This window comes from Quercus robur, chromosome 4, assembly GCF_932294415.1.
Source record: "Quercus robur chromosome 4, dhQueRobu3.1, whole genome shotgun sequence".
Taxonomy (NCBI): Eukaryota; Viridiplantae; Streptophyta; class Magnoliopsida; order Fagales; family Fagaceae; genus Quercus; species Quercus robur.
This window is the reverse complement of record NC_065537.1, coordinates 47,886,764-47,910,604: the sequence shown is the minus strand read 5'-3', so window position 1 is coordinate 47,910,604 and position 23,841 is coordinate 47,886,764. Positions and strand designations below refer to the sequence as shown.

Below are 23,841 nucleotides of genomic sequence, written 5' to 3'. Positions count from 1 at the left end.
AGTTTGACATCATGATGTTATCACAATGGAGAAAACCGTTGCAAGAAAAAACCCTACTTGGTGAATTTCAAGTCACCATTCCCAAAGGATCCACGAATCAAGAATCAATAGGTTACAAGTACAAGGAATCTTACCCCAACCGGCCTATTCCAAAGTACCTACTTACAGTAGAACATATTGACCTATACCAGTATCAACTCTATTACCTAATTGTACTTGTTATTGTAGAGACTTCTCTTTTACACAGATCTCAGTACGTGACTAACACCACAACAACTGTTGATTGTTGTTGCTCTCGATAGATCGATAGGTATCAAACAAGTATCAGCATCTACAATTTTCAGTTTTTTTTTTTATTAGCAATTTCTTGAGTATTCTTGTGTCTTCAATAATACAACTTATATAACTATTTAAAGGTCTTTTTGAACACATTAGAAACTAAGACTCCATTACACATAAAGTGTGTTTTGTCTTAGATATGCCAATTTACAAATATGCCCCCCCCCCCCCCAACCACACACACACACACACACACACACACACACACACACACATACACATACACATAGAAAGCATAATTTTTGTTAGGTTCTAAAGACTTAGGATTTCATGTATTTAGAACTCTAATGTATATTGTTGGCAAACCATGATCAAAAAAATATGTTTAGTCGTGTTTAGACTTGCTCAAAGGTGGTTCGTTTATGTAAAGTTGGAATAAGCTGATGCAGGAACCATTTAAGCTTCTCGGCCTAGTTCGATCAATCGAAGCTTAGGCTCGATCAATCGAAAATCGGGTCAAAGGTGTTTTTCTGCAGAATTCCAACTTAGCCCTAGTTTGTTTAAAACGTTTAGGGTTTTCTAATTTGTCCTAAGTATAAAAGGCAAACCCTAGCCACGTTTTAGTGTTGCTTATATAGTTGTTTGTTTAAATCTCTTGTGAGATCTAGAGGAACTTTCCTTTACACAAACTTAGGGTTTTCAAGGAGGAGATGTTATCTACACCTTGATGATCAATTCAGTTGCTGCCATTGAAGTTTAAAGAAACACAAGCAGGTGTGCTTATATCTAGTGGTGAATCCAAGAAAGAAGGAGTCTGTGGATTCGGAGGTTGCACGTGGTCGTGTTAGTAAGTTCTAATAGTGGGTAGCAATAAGAAGTCGAGCGTGAGAGGCTTGTAAGTCTTATTGTATGAACTTCGATTCTTTCAAGATAGTGGATTCAAGTTTACCTTGAGGATGGCTAGGTTAAATCCTCCCCAGGTTTTTACTGGTTTGGTTTCCTGGGTGATCATACACCACAATAACTGTTGATTGTTGTTGCTCTCGATAGATCGATAGGTATCAAACAAGTATCAGCATCTACAATTTTCAGTTTTTTTTTTATTAGCAATTTCTTGAGTATTCTTGTGTCTTCAATAATACCACTTATATAACTATTTAAAGGTTTTTTTGAACACATTAGAAACTAAGACTCCATTACACATAAAGTGTGTTTTGTCTTAGATATGCCAATTTACAAATATGCCCCCCCCCCCAACCACACACACACACACACACACATACACATGCACATACACACAGAAAGCATAATTTTTGTTAGGTTCTAAAGACTTAGGATTTCATGTATTTAGAACTCTAATGTGTATTGTTGGCAAACCATGATCAAAACAATATGTTTAGTCGTGTTTAGACTTGCTCAAAGTTGGTTCGTTTATGTAAAGTTGGAATAAGCTGATGCAGGAACCATTTAAGCTTCTCGGCCTAGTTCGATCGATCGAAGCTTAGGCTCGATCAATCGAAAATCGGGTCAGAGGCGTTTTTCTGCAGAATTCCAACTTAGCCCTAGTTTGTTTAAAACGTTTAGGATTTTCTAATTTGTCCTAAGTATAAAAGGCAAACCCTAGCCACGTTTTAGTGTTGCTTATATAACTGTTTGTTTAAATCTCTTGTGAGATCTAGAAGAACTTTCCTTTACACAAACTTAGGGTTTTCAAGGAGGAGATGTTATCTACACCTTGATGATCAATTCAGTTGCTGCCATTGAAGTTTAAAGAAACACAAGCAGGTGTGCTTATATCTAGTGGTTAATCCAAGAAAGAAGGAGTATGTGGATTCGGAGGTTGCACGTGGTCGTGTCAGTAAGTTCTACTAGTGATTAGCAATAAGAAGTCGAGCGTGAGAGGCTTGTAAGTCTTATTATATGAACTTCGATTCTTTCAAGATAGTGGATTCAGGTTTACCTTGAGGATGGCTAGGTTAAATCCTCCCCAGGTTTTTACTGGTTTGGTTTCCTAGGTGATCATATCTTTGTGTTATTTATTTTTCAGCTGCTATGCATGATATGATTGTTTGATTGTGATAACCTAGATTTGGAATTTGGACTAAGTAACAACTTGGCTAATTACCTAGGTTAATCCAATTGTGTTTTAAGGATGAAAGCATTCTTGAAATCGATTGATGAGAGAGTCTGAAACTTCGTTGAATACGGATGGGAGAAGCCCACTACTCCTATTAGTGAGGGGCAAACTTCTCAAAAAGAAGCAGTCGCATTCAATAGCAAGGCAATGAATGCTATCTTTAACGCTGTTTCTATGGAGGAATTTAAGAGAATCTCTAATTGAGGTTGCTCATACTGCTTGGAATATCCTTCAGACTATGCATAAAGGCACAAAGGCTGTCAAGATCAACAAATTGCAGCAATTAACTTCTAAATTTGAAAGCATTAGGATGTCTGATAATGAATCTTTTGATGAATTCTATGCTAAACTCAATGATATTGTTAATTATGCTTTTAACTTGGGTGAAATATATGATCAACCTAAAATTGTTAGGAAGATTCTTAGATCGTTAACTGAAGACTTTAGACTCAAGGTGACCGCCATCACTGAAAGCAAGGATGTGGACTCCATCCTTGTTGATGAACTTGTAGGATCACTTCAATCTTATGAGTTGGACCTACCCAAAACTAACAAATCCAAATCAATGGCTCTTAAGTCAGTTGATGATGTTGAGGTTGGTGGATTTGATGATGAACTCTCTGTTACAAAGATTGCTTACCTTGCCAAGAACTTTAGAAACTTTCTTAGGAATAGTAACAGAAAGGCAAGAGGTACGAACACTGCTGAACCTAGAAATTTTAGGAAGAATGATCCCACTAAGGTTAACAATAATGATAAACCTAGAGAAAAATTAGGTCAATCTTCAAATAATTCTATGGGTCCTTAGTGTTTTGGATGTCAAGGGTATGGTCACATGAAATCTGAATGTCCTACCTATTTGAAGTCTAAGGGTAAGGCTATGGTTGTAACCCTTAGTGATGGTAAAGTTTCTCATAATGAATCTGATTGTGATGAGGATGGAAACTTCATTACTTTCACTGCTACTGCTGTAGTAAATGAAAGCATATCTGTTGAAGAGAACCCTTCTGATGGGGAACTCTCTAAGGATGCAGATCTTCAAGAGGCCTACAATAAACTTTGCAAAATTACTACATGGGATGCTATGAATGTTGAACTTGGCCTGAATAAAATTGAATCTCTTGAGCTTGATAAGAAGAACTTGCTTGTAAAATTGTTTGATGCAAATGAACTTTTGAACAATGTGAAAACTGAGAATATGCTATTGCTTGATAAAGTTAAATATTTGGAACTTGATTTATCTGTTATTAGATCTGCTAGTTCTAAACTTCATCGAATGCTGAGTGTTCAAAAGTCTCCTTCTGACAAATCTGGATTAGGTTTTGTTGAAAGCATCTCTGTGTCTGCTCCCCATTCCAAAAACTTTGTCCCTTCATCTTCTTCTGAACTTTCTGTGAGTGAGGTTGTCAAACCCATAGAAGTTTCACCATCTAGGAAGATTAGGGTTGATCTGAAAATGTCTAAACCTAGGAAGCCTACCCTGTCTAAGGACAAGTCACATGATAAATCTACATGGGTTTGTCATTTTTGTGGAAAGTCTAGACACATTCGTCCAAACTGTTACAAGCTGCAAGCTGCAAAGAGAGTAAACAAACCAAAAGTACCTGTGCCTCAAGCACAAGATCCTATGGTACTCATTGGTGAATTGGTAAAGGCCTTAAACCTTTATTCTAATCCTAGAGTTGGTAATCATTCCCATGTGAATAAGAACTCCAATGCTCATGGTGCATCTAAAAGGTTTTGGATGCAAAAGACTCAAACTAATTGACTCTTTCTGACATGGTCCTTGTGCTTCGTTGCTCTACCCTTTGTGACCATTTGTTTTTTGGTTTTGTGTTTTCTTGTTTCTAGGACTTGCATTGCATAACGTTCATGCATTTCATTCTAGATATATATATATATATATATAAAAGGGGAAGCAAAAGAATCCAAATTGTGTTTTGCACTATTTTCATGGTTTTTGAGAACAAGGTTGGTAAATTTATTTTCACATAACATGTCTTTTGTACCTTGTTTAGCTTTGATGAGCTTACTTATTGCATTTTACTAGTTGAAGCTTTCTAGTGCATGTTGTGTGGGAAAGATGTTTATGGTTTTGATCACTTTGTCTTGATCTTGAAGTCACATTTTTTTTTACTGTCGGACTTGAACTTTTAGAGAAAGGCATAAATAACCATTTCACCACTGTTCACTAGCTAGTCATGAATACCTTAGTGTATATCGTAAGATTTTGTGCTCAAGAAAGTGTAGCACATGCACAAAAAGAACATAAGGTGTAGCCTCAGTTTAAATGCTAAAATTGGTGTGTACATTATTGGACTTAATGATTAAATCTATCAAATAAAATTGGTGTGAACATTATCTTGGCTATTTTAATAAGTTTCTGAATAATTAAAATTTGTGTGTACAATATGAGGCAAAATCAAGAAACTTACATGATTGCAAGCTTATGATTTAGGAGATGTGAGAGTTATATGATGTAAATTTTTAGGTGATAGTCTCTTTCAAATTCAATGTGATGAATTTTGTAGACTTTGTGATTGATTTATATTTACATATCACCTCACATGTATCTCAAGTTTTTGTTAGTTGCACACACTACACAAGTTACTCTTTGTTAAACATTGTACATGTTATTGTGTGTGTCTTTGGTCTGACCAACCAAGTTTGCAAATACTTTGAGTTTTGTGCAAAACTGATTTGATGCTGGAAAATTTATGGAGAACGTAAGAAATTTTAACTTTGGGAAAAATGGGCTTTAATTCTTGTTTTTGATAACCATATCATCACATACTCATGCATTTTGTTCCTTAATTTCAATGCTTTGAGATGTTTCTAAAACTTTTTCAAAAATTGTGTTTTCTCAAAATTTGTATGTCTCTGTCTGTTTCGATTGATTCAGTCTGGTTTTCGATCAATCGAAATTGGTTTTAAAATTTTGGGTGAGCCTCTGTTTGTTTCGATCGATCGAACCTAATACTTCGATCATTCGAAAATCGTACGGGAAGTTTTTTAAAAACTGATTTTTAGTTGAGACAAACACTTTTTCAAAAAGTTCTTTACCTTTTCTCTCTCCATACGACTCAGTCAAGGCTCAATCTCAAATTTTTGTCATTTTCGTCCATTCTCTTTGCAAGGTTTTCCTCTCCCAAGGCCGGTAAGACCTTTATACCCTTCCCTTTGCTTTTATTTTCATGTTTTCATGCATAAACTCATGCATTTTGTTGGGATTTTTGTTGAATCAAGCTTCTTTTTCTGAAATTGATCATTGGGTTTTGTTCCTATATTGTTATAATCATGTTATATGATGGTTAATTTGATCAATTTAGGGTTTTGTGATAAATTGAAAATTCTAGGGCTTGTATTGAACCCGATTTGGGGTTTTTGTTCAAATTGGTTCAATTGATGAAATTGGCTTGTTGTAGTGATGTAATTGATCATTATTTTATGTCATCTATCTTATGTAATGATCAATTCGTTAATTTCTTACAAATTGATCAAGTGGTTTTTCAAAATTTTGGGGTTTTTGTTAGAGACTCTATGCTCAAGCCAAATTTGTGAATTTGAACTTAATTTGAACTTAATTGCACTGCATTAGGCCATGCATCACTACATTTAATTTGTTCATGCATCATATAGATTTTTGTTCTATATTTTTTTTGTGCTAACTTGCAATCTGCCTTTGTTTTTTTTTTTTTTTTTTTTTGCTTTGTGTCTTGGTCCTTATCCTAGCACCATGCCTAGGAAGACTAGAGCCCATAGGACCCCCTCCACTTTCTTTGAGCCTCCCTCTAGGAGTGAGGCGTTTAGGAATGACAAAAGCAGAGAGGCCTTTGAGAAATTGAACTGTAAGCGTAAGATTTGGGCTGAGCGTTCTGTGATTTTAGATGAGATTGATCTAGCCATTAGGGCTAACTTTGAGTCTAAAGGTTGGTTGTCCCTATTAGAGATAGATCATCCACCCCCGACTGCCCTGATTAAAGAGTTCTTCTCGAATCTCTCTTGCCATGTCTATAATTCCAACACTCTTGTTAGGAGTTGGATACGAGGTGTTGAGTTCACCATTACTCATCGGGTAGTGGCTGAAGCTCTTGGGGTTTTGGTCGTTAGGGAGCCTGACTATCCCTATGATGAGTCTCCACCCTTAGATGTTGTCATGTCATACATCACTGGGTCTTCTATTCAGTGGGCCGGGGTTTTGATCCTCAGATCACGTCTGCTGAGCTTACTGAGACTGCCTATCTTTTCTTTAGGATAGCGTGTCATTCTTTGTGGCCTATTTCTCATCTCCACACTATCCTTCTAGAGCGATGTGTGTTTTTGTATGCTTTTGTTTCTGGTGTGTCTATCAGCTTCCCACATCTGTTCCTTCATTCTTTGAACGAGGTTCATAGGAGATCTACCATAGGGCATGCGCTTGTCCATCCTATTTTCATTCATAGGATTTTGTGATTTCTTGGTCTAGATGGTTTCCCTTCTGGTGAGCCTGTTCATGTTGTTGCTCCCATAGGTGCCACCTTTCTTAGGTAGAGGGCTACTCACTTGAGAGTTGATCCTACGTGTCCTAGAGGTGCGCCTTCTGGTGTTGTTCCCCCTCTTTCTTCTTCTACAGGTGCTAATGCTGCTGCAACGTCTGGTGCTACTGTTGCTGATGCTGATGTTCCTCCACCGACTACTTCGGGTGATTTAGACATTCGACGTACGTTGGATCATGTCTTGACTGTTCAGGCGGCTCATGGACAAATTTTAGTGGATGTGCTCGATGAGATCCATGCTTTGCATGCAGAGTTGGCACAGTTTAGATGATCTTCACCGCCACCTCCTTTTTGATGATGGTTTTTGATTGCCCTTTGACATTCCGTCATAAAAAAGGGGAGTACATATTTGAGTTGAGCTCTTGTAGAGTTTTGTCTTCAGGGGGAGAGTATTTTTTTTCGTTAGAGCTTGTGGAGTTTAGAGTGTATCTAGGTGCTTCACATTGTATTTTATCCTTTTTAGGTCTTGCCATACTTTTGTTGGGTTATTCATGTTAGGGGGAGTTACTTTTATTGCTTTATATGTTTCTTGTTTTCAACTGCTTATTGATTTATATTTATGAATTTTTCATTGATATATGTCTTTATTGTGTGTTGTTTGAAATCAAGAATTTATTTTGTTTACTTGTATTTTCCACACATGCGATTATGCATTTTGTTTAGTGTTTCAGGAAATATACAAGTTGATTCAATTGAGCTACTATCTACACTTGCAACTGATGGATAGTAGCTAGGATTGAATTTGTTTTATAAGCATTTGTTTTGTAATGGGCTTTTCTTTGTAAACTTTGAGCTTCAAGTTGTGTTTTGTCACGGATTGCCAAAGGAGGAGTTTGTTAGGTTCTAAAGACTTAGGATTTCATGTATTTAGAACTCTAATGTGTATTGTTGGCAAACCATGATCAAAACAATATGTTTAGTTGTGTTTAGACTTGCTCAAAGTTGGTTCGTTTATGTAAGCTGATGCAGGAACCATTTAAGCTTCTCGGCCTGGTTTGATCGATCGAAGCTTAGGCTCGATCAATCGAAAATCGGGTCAAAGGCGTTTTTCTGCAGAATTCCAACTCAGTCCTAGTTTGTTTAAAACATTTAGGGTTTTCTAATTTGTCCTAAGTATAAAAGGCAAACCCTAGCCACATTTTAGTGTTGCTCATATTGTTATTTGTGTAAATCTCTTGTGAGATTTAGAGTAGTTTTCGTTTACACAAACTTAGGGTTTTCAAGGAGGAGATGTTATCTACACCTTGATGATCAATTCAGTTGCTGCCATTGAAGTTTAAAGAAACACAAGCAGTTGTGCTTGTATCTGGTAGTGAATCCAAGAAAGAAGGAGTGCTTGGATTCGGAGCTTGCACGTGGTCGTGTCAATAAGTTCTACTGGTGAGTAGCAATAAGAAGTCGAGCGTGGGGGCTTGTAAGCCTTATTGTATGAACTTTGATTTTTTCAAGATAGTAGATTCAGGTTTACCTTGAGGATGGCTAGGTTAAATCCTCCCCAGGTTTTTATCAGTTTGGTTTCCTAGGTGATCATATCTTTGTGTTATTTATCTTTCCGCTGCTATGCATGATATGATTGTTTGATTGTGATAACCTAGATTTGGAATTTGGACTAAGTAACAACTTGGCTAATTACCTAGGTTAATCCAATTGTGTTTTAAGGGGTCTAAAAACTATCAATTTATATTTTAATTTTGAGCAATACTACAATCGTAAACTATTTTACAACATTTTTATAAGCTTTTGATGTGATAAATTTTTATTAGTTCTCATCTGAACCGACCGCTAATAATATATTTTTATTTACCAATGACCAATTACTACATCAACATCTGTAAAAAAGTTTGTGGTTTTAGCATTTTGTTTTAATTTTTATTTTAAATGACTTGAGTAACGTATAAGACAGAAATTTTTTTATTAATTAAATTTAAGCATTGATTTGAGCTTTATTAATATATTTAATTCAAAATTATTAAATATAAAAAATTATTTTAAATCAATAATATCACAAATAATATATTAATTATATCACAAATAATATATTAATATATCAATAATATATATTTTTTATTACTCATATTAATAATTTATTTCTTATTTTTAATAAAAATAAAATTGTATACTCAAAACGGCACAAGGGCACAAGGGTGGAAAATATTTTAACTAAAATTTAGAAGACACAACCCAATAGATTTTAAAACTCAGCTGACACACTAAAATGTCTTACAACTTTAAAGATGAAACAAATCCAAACTTTTTTGTTGGAAAGAGAAACAAACCCAAACTTTAACATTACAACTCGAAATCAACAAAATTAACCATCCAAAACCACACTAATATGATAGCATTTCTAGATTTGGGACTAACCATTAGTCTACTCCAAACCAAGCCCTTTTCCTAAACTGTCCAAGAAGCTCGTAAACCTTCTTCTGGTCAGGAAGGATCTTGGCGATAGTCTCTTTCTGCATACACCTCTTAGCCCATGCAACAATCTTGGGGCACTGTGCCTCAATTTTGAAACACCCTATGGTCTTAATAAAATAGAACCAGGTGTAGAAAGGGATAAGAGTAAGGCCCACATACCCTAGTCTTTCACCCCCAAAGTAAGGTTTGTCACCAAGTTCCCCCTCCAATATGTTATAGGTTTCAAGAAATTCCTTCTTTGCTGCCTTTAGCTCCTCTCCTTTTGTGGTCCATACCTCCTTGATACTTGAGAAACCTACATACACATTCCACTCACATTCTATTAATACCTTCCATAGATTATATAACTGGATGAACAATAACAATAATTTCAATAATGAATTTCAAATTACGTATATTAGGCTAGAAGAATATTTCTTTAAATCTTGCAAGGGGGAAGACCCATATAAGATGTTCTTGATTGCGTGTGACATTGAGAGGGACTACTTGCCTCTACTTAATGGTAACAAGACTACTAGACTCTATTTAGAAAGAAACATAACAACCTACCAGACTCCAATGAGAGGCTCTATGGACACAAAAAAATTTAACACCTATTAATGTGGCAGATTGTTGTGGTAAGTAATCAAGTGATCAATGATGAGCCATATAAGAACCATTAAAAAATTGTCAACCTAATAAACACTTATTCAATATTAATCTTCAAAATATAACATGAATATTGGACTCTCCTTGGTCAACCAAGGTTGGCTAATACCTTTTACTGGGCCAAAAAAGTGCTACCCACATTTGTCCTATACTCTCCAACAATTTTTTTTTTAATTGAATCGAACAAACCTCTAATATTCCTAAGTTATAATATTTTAAATATGTAGCACCAGCAAAAGAAATAAAAAAGTGACCACAAATATATGAGACACCGCGTAACAAAACCTTCCAAAGTTACACATATATTTTACTTTTTTATTCTATTCTATCTAAAATCATGCTTTTTACCATTTTATTTATTGTTTTTAATAAAGTTATTTTTGGTTCTACTTTGTCAAATTTTTTTCTTCTTCTACTTTAATCAACTCACTTTCTTACCGGTAATCATTCTGTGAAGTTAAGAAAAATTAATTTTAGGATAATCACATATAATGAAAAGAAGATGCACAAAATGTACCTTTGTATCAAAAAAATCAGCCTATAACCTAGCTTGAGCTCTCTGGTAAGGATTAGAGGGCAACAATGGAGATTTGTCATTCCAGGCCTCATCAATGTACAGAACAATGACAAGAGACTCACACACTGGTTTCCCGTTGTGGATAAGAACTGGGATCTTCTTGTGAATGGGATCCATCTCTAAAAGTAGAGGGCTCTTGTTGTCATTCAACAAGTCCTCTTCCTTGTGATAATATATTTGAATCGTTTTACATTTCTAAAGAGTTTTGATTGTTTTTTTAGTAAAATATTTTCTTTTTGACTAAATTATACATCGCATATTTTAATGGCTTGTTTGGATGAAGGGGGGAAGGAGGGGGAGAGGAGGGGAGTAGAGTAGAGTAGAATTGGCTAAAAATAAGTTAATTTTGTGTTAAATCTACTCTACTCTACTCCCCCTCCCTTTCCCTCAATCCAAATGAACCATAAGTTTGGACAAAGTTTAACAACAAAATTGCAACAAAATTGGTTGTAACCTAAAGCCATAACATTATTCAATATCTTTTTATTGGAGGTAAATTTTGACAAATCTACTATTAGATTACATTTTCTTCTTATACCCTCATTGTTTACAAAATTTCTATTAAATTAATGATCAATAATTATGTCATCAATAAATTGTTTAAATCGCAAATTTTCGTAGTTTAAAATTATGCATAAAATGTAAGCTTATAGATTATATAATAAATAATATCCAATTAGCACAAAATTTGAAATGTGTATTAAGAACGTAAAGAATATGCAATTTAACGGCTAGATTTTCAAAATATGTAGTAATGTAAATGATATTGAGTAAGGTTGTAGCCTTAGGTTACAACCAATTTTGTAAATAAACTTTGTCATTTAAGTTTAATGTCATTTTTATTTCATCTCATATTAAAAATTTATTTTTTACCATATTACAAGCTTTTCTATCCAAGTTGGTTGCATGGTTTTGAAACCCGGACCATTCATTGAACCGTGAAAATGAGAGGTTCAGGGTTTTTGAGGTTGAACCGAGATTGAATCGGGATCGAACCGTGATGATATCATAATTAATTTAATATTTAATAAAAATAAAAATAAAGGTATTAAATTCATAAATATTAATAAAATTGACTAAAATATTTTTAAAAATTGAAACAAACTTTAAAATAAATTTTATTATTTATTTGTATTATACCTAAATTATATAAATTAATGAATTAACCATAATATTTTTTTAAAAAATCCAAATAAGAGGAGAGATGATGAGATTTATTATTAAAAAAAATGACTAAAGTAAAAAACTCAAATATAGACTTTTATGAGGAAATAAATTAATATAGTGGGGATTTGACTATTTGCATTTTGCAAAATAGGAACCAGAAGGTTCCGTTTCAAATTTAAACTCACTCATCCATTCTGACTCCACCCACGTGATTTTTGATTTATCTATTCCCAATGCTTTTATATATATATATATATATATAACCGAAACTTTTGGAACTCCCACAATTTTCCACATCAGCACAATATTAAAATATTTTTTTTCTAAAACTAAAAAAAAAAAAAAAAAAAAAGAAAAAGAAAAATAAAACCTTTCTAAAACCCAAACCCGATAAATGCCCTGCCTTTCTCTTTCTCCAAAATGCAGACCATAAACTCCTTCTAACGCTCCTCCTCTACCAGCTCCCCTAACGCTCCTCCTCTACCAGCTTCACCATCGCTCAAACCCATGACAAACCAGCAAAGATCTCCTTCCTCAGATCCACAGCAAAGCATCCAAAGACACCATACCCACAGATTCCTCAATCAAAACCCACCATACCCACCATACACACCATAAAACCATACCCATAAACCAATAGAGATCTCCTTCCTCAGACCCATGACAAAGACCACTTCTCCTTCCTCCAAAATGCAAACCCACCAACAAACCACCACATGCAACCTCAACTTTGTTGATCGGCGATACACCATCACACCCAGCCCAGCCCAGCCCAATTGGCTCTACACCATCACACCCAACCCAGCCAGTCAAAACTGGCCCAAAGGTAACTAATATACAAATTTAATTAGGACTCTATAACTATTATCTTATAAATAGTTTATTCTTATTAGTCTTCTTCTTCTTCTTCTTCTTCTTCTTCTTTTTTCATGGTTGTTCAATTTATAGGTTTCATTCTTAATTTTTGTTCTTCCATTCACTTTTATTTAGATCTAATATTCCTGATTAATTTCTGTTTTTTTATTGCCTTTCTCTTCAGTCTTTTCCTCCATTCGAATCAAGGTTAAAGGTATGGTATTTGTTTGCCTCTGTACTAAATTTCTGAATATATTTTAGTACATCTATTTGTCTATGTACATCTAATTTCTAAATTTTCTCTTTACATTTAAAGAACTCATGAAACTCAATTTGAATTGTAACTTATCATGTATAAATATATATATATATATATATTGAATTTTAAGTAATTAATAATTGCATTAGTATGCTGTTGAGACACACAATCCAAATAAAATTGTAAGAGTCATGAAGGTTGGTACTAAAGACATTGAAACAAAGGAAAATTTTCTGTATTTATGCTTGGAGTTTTAATATCATTGAACAATTTATTATTCTTTGACATAGTTGATGTTAAGCTCTATTAGAAACTAAAAAATCAAAATTTGATGATTTTTAATGCATTCATTCATCTTATGCATTTAATTGTAGGAAAAGGAGACTGGGTAGCTGATTATTTCAAGAAACAACAAAGGATCCTTGAAGGTTGTTTGGGTATGCTCTCTTCTAAACATACAACAAATATATGGTTGCTGTTTTAAATCAATATTCTGTTTTTTATTGTTTGATTGAAGGAACATGAGAGAGTTTGAATGTTAATGTTGATTATAAATTCTCTGTAGATTTTATAATTTTGAAGTTGGTTGGAAATTTTTATTATTATTTTTCAATTTGAAATTTAAAGTAGTTGAGTATGAGGTTTGACCTATAAAACTTCAATGCTGCCCCATGATGTGTTTGCCGAATATTTACTGCCAAGCCTTTGGTTCCTTCAACTAAGTGTCTTTGCACTTTGTGCTTGACTAGGTTAAATCTCGATATTGCCATTAGAAGGCATTAGATGTTTGTGTATACAATCTACTTATGATTCGTTCACCAATTTGACATTAGCGTCGCTTTATAATTCTGAATTTTTATTGCTCTCTTTATAATTCTGATTTTCTATTCAGTTTATTTTGGATTTAATTTTGTGAATTCTTATCTGGGTTCATGTATGGTTGCCAATCTCTGAATTCTTATTGTAATTTATGCACGATTGGGTGTTGGTTACTTGAGCTTTTAAGTTTATTTTAGGTTTCTAATTGTGCTGGGAATGCCTTGTTTTAAACATATTGGCTGAATTATTATGTAAGCATCCAATTAAGAAGTTGTTTAACTGGCTAGAAACTCATATTTAGTTTGTTATTTTCTATTTGATTATTGAATGCCCTGTAGATTTTTTGTTTGGGGCAGGGTTGGAGTAGACTATGTGTATCTGTGGGAGTCTTTTTTATATCATTATTGGTTTATTTAAGTTTAATCTAAACTATATATGCAATACCATGGCTTTATTTGGATTTTGAAGTATTATACCAGAAGTATTTGCTATATAAAATCCAAAAACTGCTTTCTCAAAAAAAAAACAAAATCCAAAAACTGCATGTATTGCTCAAACTTATGCTTTAAATTTAATTTTTACTCTTCAGCTTGCTTTACTTTTGTAAATTAAAGGGTTTAGGGGTTTATCTAACAAGCTAAGTCTTGAATCTAAATATTCAGAGGATAAATGATTTTCACAACAAGTAGGACTTCATTTCTGATTGTAGTTCCTGTTGGATTCATATGTTATTTGTACTGCTCATTTTGCATCTATGTTCATCAAATTTACACTTGCTTTGAACTTCTCCAATCCCAAAACAAAGAGAGAAGGAATGAAAATTCCACTGACATGAGCACCAGCCTAAGCACTATCTTTAACAATTGCAACTCCAGCGTACAATTCAATGGCCATTACAGCCAATGTGGTACTTCTCTACCTTCCAATAAATGAGGAAGAGCAGGGCAAAGGGAAGATGGGGCATTGCAAAGCCAATACTCACTTTGATTGGTAATCTGGTGCCTTCTTTGTTTACTGCATAATTTATATTTTTTTAGAATTTGTTATTCTTATTCCATTGATGTTGTGAGCTATATATGGTTCTCTTAAAAAAGAACCACCATAGGCATGAGAATTACAATTTTCATAATGATTTATGCATTAGTTAGAGATAAGAAGTGTTCAGGTATAATATTTCCATCATTTGTGAACAAATCCTTGGAAGTTAAGAGTTCAGTACCACTGACATCTACATTCTTTAAATGCTTTAGATATTTAAGCATGCACAATTAAAGACAAATTAGCTATGTAGTAGGGGAATTGTACATATTATTAATTACTCTAAGTCACTTTTACCCAAGTCAACAAAACTTTGAGTTAACCAGCTGACTGAATTCAAATATAAGAATCATGAGTGTAAGCTATTATGTCCTTCACAAATCTGTTAAGAAAATTATTGGACTAGCCTTGGCCCTAATGTAGCACAAAATTCTACAGTAAATGCTGTTAACCCAACCAGTTATGACCAAATGAAATAGTTAACATCATAGCATTATGCCTTTTAAGTTGAAATTATTTTGTATTTCAAAGTTGTTTCTATGTTAAATTACTTCCAAAATGTCCTGATTCTCTATACTTATGCATTTAGACTGTATGTTGGAAGAATTGTGGTTGGATCTATATCTAATTAAGATAAATTGGTTCTTTTCTTTTGTCTTTTCTTTGAATTTTTCTATATCTAATTAGACTGTATGTGCAATTTCTTGGGGTTTGTAACATCCTTTGAAAGTCTCTTTGTCTAGAACAACATCAAATTCATTTGACTAAGGCAAATAAAATTCGAGCTGACCTTTTTTCTTTTCATGTTTCCCTTATTAGACACATCTATTAGGCCTTTTTAGTTGCCCATGAATTGAAATTATTCATATTTTGTATAATACTACATTCACAAATCCAACATCTTGGATGATGCTTTAGAATTTGAGGTTGTCATTGTAGTGGATAGAATGACTCATTTGTACAAAGTTATGAAATGTCACTCCTTCAATTGTTCGTTGAAGTTAGTTGTCTAAGCCTTTTGTTGTAAAATTAGTAGTTCATTTAGCATTTTCTTTATTTTCGTACGCTTTCGAGCTTTGATTGGAAAGTTGTGCTAATGAAGTTCCTTATCAGTTTCTATTGTATTTGGTCTATGTTTGTTTTTTAATATATTTTGCTAATAAAGTTTTAAATTTTTTTTTCACATCGTTTGTAGTCATATTTGATTTTCTTTAGTTGTGAAAAGTTTTTGAATTAAGAGTTTCTAGCATGTGTTGGATAGAATTCATGATAAATGTAATGTTTAATGAAAGTCACAAATAGGTTCTTGCATTGATGTTCAATATTTTCAAAACATATTGGATCATCATCCCTAAGCCATCCATATTGCTTGCTTTTTGATTCATTATGATTATTATTATTATTATTTTTTGAAATAAATGGTATCTTTCATAATTGCTTTATCTCCTGAGTATATGTAGTTCATGGATTTATGTAAAGTATTCTTCCCATTGTTTCAGATGAGTGGTAAAAGGAGGGAAGGGAAGTGCATACTAATTGCAAGCCTCCATTAACAGTAGAAAATTTATATTGATTCTTTTTATTTCCTTCTAAATGAATTATTTTTTAGGTATGAATTCTCTTATTTTGCAGATAATATTTTCAAGTGGAGATTAGGAGTTGTACACTGGAGATTTGTTTTGCCTTTGTGTATAAAGACCTTGGGAATTTCAAAATATTTATGTGAAAGCTATTTTGGTAGTTGTATCTTTATTTACTTATGCTTGAATAGTAGTTTTTAAAATTTCCGAGAGAGGGAGTGTTTATAATTTATTTGTATGAATTTAGTTATAAAATTATCACTAAAAATAGTTAAATCATTAAATTATTATCCCTAAAGTTTGTTATGAGTTTCTTCCTTTATATTGTGCTCATGTAGAATATGAGTGTCATCTACTATTCTAGATTACAAAGTATAAGGAATATATTTTTTAAATAAGTCAAAAGATGAATAAACAAAAAATATTAAATGGAATATTCGCCTAAGCATTCATTTATTATATATTTTTTGTTCATCTAGATATTTTGCAATAATTGATATACAATTGTTTAGTTTCCTTTAATGTTTGATCACACGTCAGCATAAAATTATACTTTATGTTTTGAGCCATAGTAAGTAGAGGTGAATTCTTATTTGTTTCAAGTGATTATTTCTCTAAGCAAAGTAAATATATATGTTTTTAAGAAACTATCCCGTGCATCACATGGGTTAGCGAATAGTTATTTTTATTTGTAAAGCTTTATTTCCTTCTTATACGGTTATCCAGCATTAGCCTTCCACTTCAATACTCCTACCGTCCTCCCCTCTTCTTCCTCACGAGTCACGTTTGCAACTACGCTCATCTATTTTTTTTTTTTTTTTTTTAATCTCATCATGCCATCAATCGGTGCTCTTTAAATTTCTTGCTTCATCTTCAGATCTTCTTCATCACTTTCTCTCTTTCTTTTTATTTTTATATTTTTTACTTCAGATCCATGCTAGAATTTCAGATCGGAAAATCAAATTTCACCAACGTCTTACGGTTGGACCGGCTTATGGTTTGAACAGTTTTTCAGGTCAGACCTCAGTTCAAGCAGTTCTCTCATATTTTCTATATACCCGGTTTAAATGTATAAAAAATCGTTTTGATAAACAGTTTACAGTTAACCCAGTCAGACCGTTAGGTTTGGTCTAAGTTTAAAAACCATGGTTGATTGTTAAGGTAGCAGTTAAAATTCACATAAACCTTTTTTTTTTTTTTTTTGGGAAGAGAATTCACATAAACCTGTAATACAACTGGTCCAATCATATCATACTATATTATTATTTTAATTTATTTATGTCACATAAATTTAATAGCCTAAAAAAATCAACAATCTCAATCTACAAACTTATCAACCACCACAACAACACAAACCTCGTTGCAATTCTTACGATCACACCGAGCTCAACACTAGTAAGAATCCTCAAAACTATGCCTCTATCAAAAGTAAACCATTAAATAGTGAAAAAAGTTAACAAATATCTTAATTAGGGCGCCGATTTACAAAACATTTGTAGGAACTTTTTATTAGAAATGAATGTCTAATATAAGCGATACAAACAACATTGTCTTCGTATAATATTGCCAAGTTATCTTTGATTAATGAAAATTCACATCATTCTTAAATATGTTGAATTGTCAATCTCAAATAAACACATTCACAACTTGCTTCATATATTGCAATAATCCCTATGCGAGTAGAAATAGCATATTGTTTACTTCTTAAAAATAAAAGCATATTGTTTACTTAATAGATCTCCATGAAATGCAAGGTGGCCATAAGTGAACAAATATTATTTTATGATTGGCCTTTACATGGATTAGAAATATGTAAAGCATTAACAGCAAGGGAAAAAAAAAGAGCACTAATCTTAAAAAATTTAATTCACAACTCTAAGATTGTGAAAATGTTTTATGTGCAGTAATCTATGTAGTTTCTTTTATGGATCTTACCGATCTCCAATCTTCAAAATAGTATTATAAAATCTATTTTATTATGATAGATTGAATGGATTTGTGCCTTAATTATTCAATTGACTTTACATGAAAAATTGTTCCACCGAAAGATATTGGTATGAAGATATGTATTTCAATTTTGGCGAAAACCACATTTTCATCCCTATATTTTCACACGATTTTCACTTTGGTCCCTATCTTTTATTTTCATTGTTTTTAGGCCCTATTTAGAAAAACGCCATCTATTTTAGTCCTTTCCGTCAAGCCCTAATGGCAAAGTCCTAGGTGGCAGACGGAGTGCATGTTGGCACACTAAATGCTGACATCAACATTAAAATAATAATATAATATATTATTTAGCATTTTAAAAATGCCATGTCATCTTTTAAAAACAAAATATGAATTTATGAGTTTTAACTAAATGAAAAAAAGGAAAAAAAAAATAGAAAAAATATATATATATAAATTTAGATCTTGCTTTATTTTGAGTATGAACATACAAGAACACAAACCCAGTCATTATTTTGTTGGCAACCAAACACAATATCACCTGAAACACACCATTAGCCAAAACCCAAAAATACCATAGATTGGTTAAAAAAAAGATTTTCAAAAAAACTAACGTGAGATGAGAGAAAAAACCCGGATTGAGCACCCCAAAATTTTCAAAACCCAAAGAATACAAACCCAGAAAGGTGGGGGACACCACAGGAGGGCTCACTCTGAGGTCAGCTTTCGGCTATCCGATGATATGATGATGGATCTATTACTGTCTGAGTGGTGGCGGTGGCGGTGGTGGTGGGTCCTCCACTGCTAGTTTGGACGAGTTCGGATCCGAGGATGACCTTTTCTCAACCTACATTGATGTTGATAAACTCAGTGGCGCGGATCAGAGTGGCGTTGAAGGAAACGGTAATGGAAATGGAGAGAAGAGTGGTGGTGGTGGTGGTGGCGGTAGCAAAGGTGGGCACAGGCATAGCAGTTCTTTTGATGGGTCCTCCACTACAATGTCATCTATAGGTGTTTTTGACGAGATTATGGATGCCAAGAAAGCCATGCCTTTATGATTGCGTTTGTTAAGCTAGATCTCTCTCTTTCTAAGCTATAGTTAAATGTTGTTGCAACAGATATTTGCCTTTGATCTCAAACACCAAATTTTTTTTGTTTGTTGCTTTCCAAACCTTAATATTTACGAACACACATAATGTTTTTAAAAGAAATTATGTTTCGTAGATCCATTGGTTTGTAATTTTAACTCATGGGTTTGAAGGTTCTCACATTTTGGATATGATCATTTGAAATTTACTTCGTAATTTTTATTTCTCCTAGTAATTTTATAATTTACATCTGATTCTCTTACTACTTGGTCGATGTTTTCTGGGTTTGTGTTAATTTTCTAGGTTTGTATTCTTTGGGTTTTGAAAATTTTGGGTGCTCAATCTAGGTTTTTTCTCTCATCTCTCATTAGATTTTTTAACCAATCTATGGTATTTCTAGGTTTTGGCTAATCGTGTGTGTTTTAGTTGATATTGTGTTTGGTTGCCAACAAAACAATGACTGGGTTTGTGTTCTTGTTTGTTCATACTCAAAATAAAGCTAGATCTCAATTTATATTATTTTTGGTTTTTATTTTTATTTTTTCCTTTTTTTTCATTTATTTAAAATTCATAAATTCATTTTTTGTTTTTAAAAGATGACATGGTATTTTTAAAATGCTAAATAATATATTATATTATTATTTTAATGCTGACGTCAGCATTTAGTGTGCCAACGATGCATTTCGTTTGCCACCTAGGACTTTGCCGTTAAAGCACTGACGGAAAAGACTAAAATAAATAGCATTTTTCTAAATAGGGACTAAAAGCGGTGAAAATAAAATATAGGGACCAAAGTGGGAATCGCATGAAAATGTAGGGACGAAAATGTGGTTTTCGCCTTCAATTTTTGCCTATAGAAAGAAAAAAAACAAAATATTTCATGTGAATTTGACGGATTGATTTTCATATGTGATTATTCACTTATTAATGATTACTTGGGTGAAATGAGTGTATTAATTTTATTATTTTTTTTTTAAATTTTTGTGATTATTCACTACATACGTAATGCTTTTTATTTTATTTTTTTATTTTTTTATGACCTTATAATATACCATAGACAATTTTTTTTCATAATATTTTTCAAAATTCTATGTTAAGTGTGAAAAATATTGTAAAAAAGTAAAAAGTTTTGTTTCCTCGGATTGTTGGTACCAATACTTTTGTATACACTTGATGGCAAAATGGTAGAGTTTGAATAAGTTTGATCTAAAATTTAGCTCACACAACGAAGTGTCTTTCTTGTTGTTAGGACATATGTGATTTAATGTTAGGAACATATGTCAAATTAGAATTTGCTAATCCTTTGACAAAATTCACTTTACTTGTATTTAGGTAGATCTAGGATGTGTTTAATGCTTCAAGGAACAAGGTTTCAAGATTAAGTGTTAAAGCCATGCAAGTCTGTCTAAGAAACAAGTAAAGAAGTGCTGGATTTTAAAACTTGACAACTAGCTCGACAGCTAGTATCTATCGAGGTTTAAAAAGTTGCTGAAGCATGATTCTCGATAGCTAGCTCGATAGATAAGCTATCTATCGAGGTTTATGAAATTCAGTTTTTCAAAGCTGATTTCAATCCAATCTGTGAATACATGTTTGGGATTTCTTTTCTCACAACCCTAAACATATATAATGATTGTTTTAAGGCCCATCAAAGGTTGCACAAGTGTGAAACAAAGTTGTGTTTATGCAAATTGTGACCGAAGACAGAGTTTGTCTTAGTTCGTCTTTCTCTTGAAGAAGTTGCTGTGTTTGTACACCATAGGGTTTTATAACCAAGAAGCTTTATGATCTTCATTGTGTTGATGACCTAAAGAACTTTGTAGCCAACATCTTTCTTAAGTTGGTGAGCAAGCCGCGTACTGGGATCCGCGCAATGAATTGGTTAGTCATGTACTGGGAGCCGTGCAATAAAATTAGAGATTTTCACTACAGAATAAGTCCAATTAGGTATTGGGGTAAGGGTTTAACTATAGGTTGGTATAAAGTACTGTGATTCCTTTGCTTGTAACCGCTTATTGTGATAATAGTGAACTCTCAGGAGTAGTGACCTTAAAATCACCCAATGGGGTTTTTGCCGCGTAGGTTTTCTCCATTCATGAACAAGTTACCGTGTCAATTTAATTTCCACTGCATTTAGTTATTTGGTGATTTGTTTGTGCTACCACGCGTATTGCATGCTAATTGAATTAATTAATTAATTTGGCTAATTAATTTATTAATTCATCACAAGAGGTCAATACATTCTTGGCCTATCAAGTGGTATCAAAGCAGGCACACTCTGATTAGGGTTAATCTTTGCTGTATGATCCATTGACCCTTGTTTGTCATGGATAGAGGACAGTCTCTTGTTATACCTCCTTTATTTGATGACACTTACTATGCTTACTAGAAAGTACATATGAGAGCTTTCTTGCAGTCTTTAGATAAGAAAGTGTGGCAAGCTGTGGAGATAGGCTGGACCAAGCCTAAGGAAGCGCCGGCTGATTGGGATGATGCTAAGATCAAGGCGGCTAACTTCAACAGTAGGGCATTGAATGCTTTATTCAGTGCAGTCACGAATAAGGAGTTCAAGAAGATATCCTCTATTGAAACTACAAAGGAAGCATGGACTATCCTCCAGACAACCTATGAAGGAACCAAGGCTGTCAAGGATTCAAAACTTCAGAGGCTTACTAAGAGCTTTAAAGAGATTAAGATGAAGAAGGATGAGTCATTTGATGAGTTCTATGCCAAGTTTAAGGATATAGTGAACTCAGCCTTTAATCTTGGGGAAACCATTCCCAACCCCAAGATTGTTAGAAATGTGCTTAGATCTCTACCCGAGAAATTTCATGCCAAGATCACCGCAATTGAAGAACTCAAGGATATTGACAAAATTCCTTTGACAGAGTTGGTTGGCAATCTATAGACCTATGAGTTGGGTTTCTCTAGGATCAAAAAATCGAATAAGAGCAAGAGCATGGCATTAAAGGCCAAGAATAGTGACACTGATGAGTCTTCAGATGATGAAGATTCTAAGATGAAATCCTATATCTCTCGACAATTCAAAAATTTTATGAAGGATGCCAATGCTAAAGGATTTGACAAAGACCGCAAGCAATCTAGCTCGTCTCAGTTCAAGAACTAGGACAAAGGAAAGAAGGATGCTAGGGATAGCGATCAGTACACTGTTCCCTCAGGACCAAAATGCTTTGTATGTCAAGGTTTCGAACACATGAAATAAGAGTGCCCTACATATCTCAAGACCATCGGGAAAAGCAAGGCACTTGTTGCTACCTTGAGTGACACCAAGCCAGAAGATGATTCTGACAATGAGGATGATGGAATCCTAAATGCCTTCACCGCCACTGTAAATCCTATTGAAGGGATTGTTGAAAATGTGGATGAAGAAGAGGAATTGGTGAAGTCTAAGTTTGAAAAGATGGATGAGTAAGATGACATTCACACAGCCTATGCAAAGTTATACAAGGTCTCGAAAAAGTATGAGAAATTGTATAGGTTGACCACCAAGAAGCTCAGTGATGTGGAGCTTGAATGGAAAGAAATCTCCACGAAGTTTGATGAAGCCAATCAGACTATTGGAGCATTGAGATTTAAGAATAATTTCTTGGTTGAAAAGACCAAGAAGCTTGAGGCAGAACTGTTCCAAGTCAGAGCCCAGTTGGAAAGGACTTCGAGTGCAAAGCTTGATGAAATGCTCAGTCTTCAGAAATCTACTTCAGATCAAACCGGTTTAGGGTATGATTTCTTTTCTCCTAGTATTGCTTCTGCTAGTACTACTATTTTTGTTCCTCCTAGTAATAATGTTGAATCTGAAAACAATGATGTGCAAAATGTGTTAGCTAGTGAGAACATAGATAAGGATAAATCTATCTTAGAAGCACCCCCTGAGCAGGATAAGAAAGAGATCAAAAACCCCAGGGTTAAGAAGGGAAACACTCAAAAGCCTAAACAAAAAAAGAAACATCTCTATCATCATTATGGAGTAGCTGGACACACACGACCTAATTGCTATAGGTGGTTAGCCACTCAACAGAGCAACAATATGATCTTATTGGGAAACTAGAATCAATTTCCATCCTCCTTTGCTCCTCTTGGAGATCTTCTCAAAGCCCTCATGTTCCTTTCGAACTTGAACGGTTTCAATTCTTCCCCCGCACCGCCGGATCAAGGGTTTTCAAAACGGAAAGGTTCGTCCAAGGTATGGAAGAAAAAAGGCTCTAAGTGATTCAGTCACTTTTTTTCTCTCTCCCCTTCTTGTTTTTATTTTTGCATTGCTTGTGTGTTTTGCTTTCATGTTTTGAGTCAGTCTAGTTTTATGCATTATTTTGTTTAACATGTTTTTGTTTGCTTATTTTTTTAGTTTTGCTTTATTTTGTTTTTCATAAAAAAAATTTGAAAAATCAAAAAAATACAAAAACAATTTGTGTTTTTGTACATTAGTACTTGTATACCTTAGATGGCCATTGAAATAAAGTTTTCTAAACTTTG

General features: G+C 33.6%; 2 protein-coding genes across 2 annotated transcripts; one reads left to right on the top strand and one right to left on the bottom strand.

Moving 5' to 3' along the window:
- Nucleotides 1-9,317: 9,317 nt before the first annotated feature.
- Nucleotides 9,318-10,714, bottom strand: LOC126722035 (probable glutathione S-transferase). The gene is made up of 3 exons (XM_050425168.1): nt 10,566-10,714; nt 10,459-10,469; nt 9,318-9,667 (listed from the first exon to the last, which is right to left on the bottom strand). Exons 1-3 carry the CDS (start codon nt 10,712-10,714, stop codon nt 9,318-9,320), a joined length of 510 nt encoding a protein of 169 aa, XP_050281125.1.
- Nucleotides 10,715-14,583: 3,869 nt separating this feature from the next.
- On the top strand, nt 14,584-19,320 carry LOC126722034 (transcription factor RF2b-like). The gene is made up of 2 exons (XM_050425167.1): nt 14,584-14,687; nt 19,032-19,320. The coding sequence occupies exons 1-2, from the start codon at nt 14,584-14,586 to the stop codon at nt 19,318-19,320; spliced, it is 393 nt and encodes a 130-aa protein (XP_050281124.1).
- The last annotated feature ends 4,521 nt before the right edge of the window (nt 19,321-23,841 follow it).